General features: G+C 40.6%; 2 protein-coding genes across 3 annotated transcripts in view; both read right to left on the reverse strand.

Annotated features, from left to right (window-relative positions):
• LOC310870883 (3',5'-cyclic-AMP phosphodiesterase 4C-like) overlaps positions 1-6,297 on the reverse strand; it is a 287,386-nt gene that overhangs the window by 42,404 nt on the left and 238,685 nt on the right. The window lies entirely within an intron of this gene.
• On the reverse strand, positions 234-6,285 carry LOC310870896 (uncharacterized protein). Of its 2 annotated transcripts, none has more exons than XM_083782259.1 (5): positions 6,024-6,285; positions 4,008-4,325; positions 2,090-2,407; positions 1,727-1,884; positions 234-1,581 (listed from the first exon to the last, which is right to left on the reverse strand). In XM_083782259.1, exons 1-5 carry the CDS (start codon positions 6,088-6,090, stop codon positions 1,537-1,539), a joined length of 906 nt encoding a protein of 301 aa, XP_083638385.1. In that variant the 5' UTR covers positions 6,091-6,285; the 3' UTR covers positions 234-1,536. The 2 variants fall into 2 exon arrangements, with proteins under 2 accessions (XP_083638385.1, XP_083638384.1); XM_083782258.1 differs by having other exon boundaries at positions 1,727-1,893; positions 6,024-6,281.

Consider the following 6,297-nt stretch of genomic DNA (forward strand, 5'->3'; position numbering starts at 1 on the left):
TGTTTGCTTTGTTTATGGTATTTGTAGGGTGTGGTTTACTCATTAGCCTCTATAATTCTTTCAACTGCAATATACTGTACAGTAGTTTGCCAAGACAAATTGATTTATAATCCTGTTGACTCATGACTCCCATCAATCTCAAATGCACTAATGCCATGTCACCTAAGCAAACACTTTTAAGGCGGCTGGTATGAAGTTCCCTCTGTATGATCACAAACCGTAGGGTTTACATAATCTTTCAAAATGTTTTATTATAGAAAAAAGAACCGGACCATAAAACATTCACTTCAGTCCACTTTTCAACTCAATCATAAATCACTGTTGGCACTTGACCGTAGGTAAAACTGACAGTAACACCAGGTAAAACCTGCAGTAGAATAGAGCTTCCAGCACATCTGCAGAAGGCAAAATACTCTAGGTTAACAATCTTATTGTGATCACACTATACTTGAAAGTACCCTGATGCTGTTTGTAGTTTATGAACATGAACTAAGTATATTATTAAAAAAAAAATCAACTTCACATGTTTACATTTACGAATAAGCAGATATATCTAATTGACATTTTTAGCATAGCTATTATTAGCATCTACATTCCACTCAATTATAACATCCAAATTAATAAGTAGATCTTAAAATGTATATCAGCCACCATGAAGGATCATTTACAAAACATACATCACTCTGGGATCAAGAGAGCCATTTTTGTGTTTCATATATCCATGGAAGTTTATATTTAGTGTTAGTAACAGTGCTTAAAAATGACCTAATTGAATGATCTTGTGTAAATGATCTGTCTATTCTCTTCATGCATATGGCTTTTGAATAAATAACTTGCATTCCTTATTGTCAGATAAATACAATTTTCAACTAACAAAACAAAAGGCTTCCTTTAGTGATTTACATTCATAAACTTTTGGATTTCAGACCTTGGCCAGTGTCTCTCAACGCTGGACCTGGAGACCTGAGTATCTGGTCTCTTATGACCATTACTGTAGTAGTCTGGCTCCCCATAGCTGAATAAAATACCTATTGGTCCTAGTCTCTTGGCTTTACAACAACCTGTAATTGTAGGCAATTTGGTTTGAAAAGAATATTTGGTCAACTCAGGGATGAGTGCATTCAAAGTCTTACCAGATAATTTTTGAGACTCAGCAACGGTCAATTTTATTATGTCACTGTTAATCCTTCCTCTGTATAACCTTCTGTACTTCTCATAACCTAGTTACAATACATTACTTGGCCTGAGGTTGTTTATTGGAGTCATCTGAACTAGCAGGGGATCCTCAATATATCTGATCACCCCTAGGGGGCAATGTGACCATATGTGTCACATGAAAGTGCTGTGCATTGCCATGGCTAATACCAGCCATAGAGGTACTGCTAAAACAAACAATGTTCCCATTGCACTAAAGAGGAAACTGCTCAGCAGGGCACATGTCGGGGATATAACTGGCTCCAGTTAAACTAAGGCTTCAACTGGATCCAACATGGCTGTTTGGTGTTTGCTCTGCTTCTGTTTTGCAGGTCACCTCCATCAGTATGAATACCTGGAGAGTGGTGTGTCCTCCAGCAAATCATCCTAGAGAGCATCATGGACAGGAAGGACATTTAACTATTAAGCACGGTTTGGAATCACCACAAATCACACATAGCCTAAGTTGATGCTGAATGTATGTATTGGTATTGCTCATGTATTGGAAACTAGTTGTGCTGTTTTAACTCACCATTGGTAGATCTTGGAGTCGATGGAATTCCGGGTGTTCTGTCCGTTGCCGGAATTTCAGGAAGAGGACGACGGAGATGATGGCAGTGGTGACAATAAAGACTGACACCAGACCAGCGAGGAGGGGGTCTAGAGGGGAGCTACGGTGCTGCAGGGGCCCTTTGAAGTCTACATGACAAAGGAGGGTGGTAAGTTGAACAAAAAGCCAAAGGTATATAGCATGTACTGTTACAAACTTTGCTCAACAGAAAGGATGACGTTCAATAAAATAAAGATACTCATTACTAACTGCAACCTATTCTTAAATACATTTCCTATAGCTGTGAATGCACACAGGGCCATCCCACACTATCCTTCACCGTACCGTCATCTCCAATGTTGAGCTCCGATGGCACCTCCTGACGAGGTTGGCTGGCAGGGGGGTAGGCGGGAGCCGCGGCCTGGGGCTGGCTTGTGGTTGGCGGGTGGGTGTTGGTCTGGGTTGGAGCCTCAGTGCTGGTGTGCGTAGAAGGTTGGGGCGTAGTAATATCCTGCAGTGGAGGCATCAAAGAGGGAGGAGCAGAGGTGGTCTGAACTTGAAGTTCTGTACCCGTGGGTGTAGCGCTGCTGTCAGTGGTTGAAATGTACTTTAGATGTGTGGATGTCTCTACATCGGGTGGCATTGAGGCGCTGGCTGGAGAATCTGAAAATGCAAACGGAAACGAATTTAGAAAAGTATTTATTCTCTATTATATAATAACTCAAAATTACACAGAAATAAATCATGGAAGGGTAGTGTTGATTCAGCAGGTACTGTTTAACCACATGAAACCTAGCATCCATTCTGGAAAAACTGAAAAAACTCACAACACATCGCATTTTGCAATTTTTGCATCGGCTATCTTCAGCAAATAGATTTGGTGTAGATGGGGAAAAAATGATTAAATCCACTGAGGTGGAATGACACGGCACTCCAAAATAAGGGATACATGGTAACTGCTTGACAGTGTCTTACAAATCCTTATTTGTTCCACCTCGTGGATTTCATCTTATTGAGTTAACCTTATCAGCTGAGCATCCATGCCCAAAGGCAAGCAGAGGACGCGCACATGGCAACCACAGTGACTTAAACTCAACAACAACAGAGGAAGAAGCAATACCAACAACTACAAAGGAAATAATGCCAGCAGCAGCATACAGATATTAAAAAAGTTACTTCAGTATTGTACTAAAGTAATGTACTTCATTCCTGTACACCACTACAGAGGAGTTTATATATTTATTATTTATTATCTCTGTTAACATACACGTCTTTCCTCTAGCGGACATGCGTAAACACACTTTCTCTCTATTTTTCTCTCTCTTAAATGTTCATCCCACGATCTTTGTAACCCATTTCTTTCACCCAGTGTCAATTATCTATTCTAATGTATTCCTGGGCGCTACACTCCCTCTGCCAACCTGGGGAGAGCAACAGGCTGACTTCAATGCATGAGTGTCCAAGCCGCTTCTTTTCACCTGACGAAGGAGGAGTTACCTTCTTTAATGATCTAGTTTCAGTATTTCTTTATGATGTATTTTTATAAGGTTATTGTAGCGGTCAATTTGTATTGGAGGTGGGGCGGGGGGCGTGAGATATGGTCAAAGCATTTCCAGGGGTCCCTAGCCCAAAACCTTGAGAACCTCTGCCCTAGGGCACATGGGGAGAACATGCAAACTCCACACAGAAAGGCCCTTTCGCTAACCCCACATAGGGAATGGGCACATGCCCCCCAGCGCCCATTCTCTCTATATACACACACAGCAAAGTGCTTTTACTTTACAGTGTAAAATCACACAATCTATACTGTTACATGCCATGCTAAAAGAGAAGTAAGAGGCACTATGTCTGTGCTATGCTGTCATCTCGCTGAGCATGAGGAGAGCTACTGTGTTTGCAAAGTGTTTTACAGCAGTGTTTTACAGTGTGGGCTAGTTTATTTTAAGATTTTACAGCAGCCACTAAACAGAATGGTTGGACCTAGCAACAATGTTCTGGATTAATGAACATGCAGTATCTTTTATGGAACATGGACATTAGACAATATCAATGTCAAGTGGAAAATGAGAACATAATCGGAATGGTTTGCAACACATTTATAATGATTATGTTTCTGGACTATTAATTTCTTATTTAGGTGTGTGTTTATTGTTTAGCTGTGTGCAGAACATTGCATGATTCTAAAATCCATCATAACTGAATAAACACTGTGCACAATAAAAACTCAAAACAAAAGTAAATCAAATTTGAATCATTGGATTACCTGAGAGAGAGAAGACAGACGCAGTAGTCTTAACGGCATTGTCAGTAGTATGTGCATCCGTAGACATTCCAGTGGTTGTGGTCGTCCCATTCCTGTCAGCTGTATCTGTCTGTGATAGGCCTGTCACGTGGCCGCCGGTGACGACCATGGATATAGCTGTGGTTCCGTCCTGGTATTCCGAGGTTTGATAACTTGGATTGTCTGAATCATGTTCCAGCTCCTCCACTGCATCTGTTGGAGCGACTGAGGACACAGAGGCTCCAGCCTCACTTGAAAGGTCAACTGCGGTGAGTGTGGTTGTTGTCGGGCTGCTCTGACCTTTAAAAAAAAAAAAAAATCAAAGTCCATTACAGGAATAAGCATATTTTGTGAAACGAGAGAAATATGGCTATGTAGAATTGCTGTGAATCAGTGGTTCTCAAATATTTTCATGTCAATGATCCCCCAAATGGATTTGGCCACAGATCCCCATCTGAAAATAATTTGTGCCAGGGATGCCCATACAAGATTAGTGCTGTTGAAATATTTTAAAGATATTCCAAAGTTTTCACTTATTTTTTCTCAAGATTTTCAGAAAATAACAAGCTCACAGGCTTGTTGATAAGCTATTTTAAAATAGTCGATGTACCATATACAGGTTAAAATGGTTGAACTGATGTTGATGCTGAGGACCTCCTGGAACCCCTCAAGGACCCCTGGGGGTCCCCGGACCCCACTTTGAGAACCCCTGCTGCAAATAACATGAAGCACATTGACATTGTTTTGTTACACCAGAGAGGATTGTCGTTTATCAAAGTATGAAGTGAGGGGCGGTCTTATTATCGTACATCATCATACATCATCTCGTTCCGGCCAATCAGAATTTGCGTCCTCACCTTCGTCTTCAATGTTTGTGTTACTTTGTGTTTACACTATGACATAAAATTGTCCATTCATTGTCAATGGGAATTTAATGTTTGTGTAGGACAAAGTTTGTGGACACTAAAAGCTGGACATAGGAACAACTTTATAGGTTACACCAGGTCTAAATGGGTTTTAACCTTTCTAACTCTTCTCTGACATGAAGGACTGTATCATAGCAACAGTGTTATAGTATTTGTATAGTGAAACATCTGAAAAATGTGGGTTCAATTAAAGGTTAAATCCTGACCTCAAGGAACATGCATCTTCACACATTTCTCAATGGGTTTCACAGTGGTACTGCAGGCCTATAGTCACAGGCTAGAAAATGTAAATCCAATATAGCCTACTGTAGCTGGCCTATATATGGTATATATGGCAAAATTGAGATTTTGTTTCACAATCTAATGTTTTTAACTTTCAAAAGCATTTTCACATCCAAACAATATAGGATTTGATAAATTTCCAGTCATACAATTATAGCCAAAATGTATGAACATTTTCTTTCTGTCCACAGCAAATGAGCTAAGGTCAATAGCACACAAACAAACACACGCACACGCACACGCACTCTCACACACACACACACACACACACACACACACACACACACACACACACGCACACACACACACACACACACACACACACACACACACACACACACACACACACACACACACACACACACACACACACACACACACACACAATCTAACATGTGACAGACTGTTCCCATGAGGTCATTAGGTTCTGTTATGTAGCCATGCAGCTTAACAGCCATGTAGCCTATACCAATCTCTATCAATATGATTATAAAAAACAAAACACATGTAGCAATGTAATTATTCCAGAAGTAAAAGTATTATTATGCCTGTATCTAGGCTATAACTATGCGTTCTTCCTTATTATGAGCTCTTGAAATGTCAAAGTAGACTATCAGGCAGCAGGCTATGTTGACAATATAGGCCTAAATGAGTGGACAAATTAAGAACAATTTATAAATAGCCTATAGGATAATATCACAATCGATCAAGTGACAACAGCATCATGAGATCAAAGACAGGTATTATAGGCTATATTAGCCCACAAGCACACTCAACGAATGCTCCCTACCCTTTGTCTGCGATGAGCCGGTAAGGACCACCAATGCGCAGAACGCAAATTTTATTTCAATTTTCATCTCATTCGCTGCTTTCCGTGAAGACGAGCGCGATGAAAATGTACAAACAAACGGCTTTTCTTTTCACGGCGGCTCTTGCAGTAGCAGGAGAGGATATGTTCTTTCCGTTACGTTATTTGACTGGGCTCATCATCACATCATCATCTTCATCATCATCATGGCTAAAAATATCCGGGGGGAGTTGGGCAGTGGAAGGGGCAGGGGTGG

This window comes from Protomyctophum parallelum (genome assembly GCF_964188405.1).
Source record: "Protomyctophum parallelum genome assembly, chromosome: 14".
Lineage (NCBI taxonomy): Eukaryota > Metazoa > Chordata > Actinopteri > Myctophiformes > Myctophidae > Protomyctophum > Protomyctophum parallelum.

What these genes read in the sequence shown, in the direction of transcription:
- LOC310870896 (XM_083782258.1), bottom strand. Translation starts at nt 6,090, where the DNA reads ATGAAAATTGAAATAAAATTTGCGTTCTGCGCATTGGTGGTCCTTACC. An exon ending in CGGCTCATCGCAGACAAAGG is followed by an intron (nt 4,326 to 6,023) that starts GTAGGGAGCATT and finishes TTTTTTTTAAAG; the next exon opens with GTCAGAGCAGCCCGACAACA. An exon ending in GTCTGTCTTCTCTCTCTCAG is followed by an intron (nt 2,408 to 4,007) that starts GTAATCCAATGA and finishes TTGCATTTTCAG; the next exon opens with ATTCTCCAGCCAGCGCCTCA.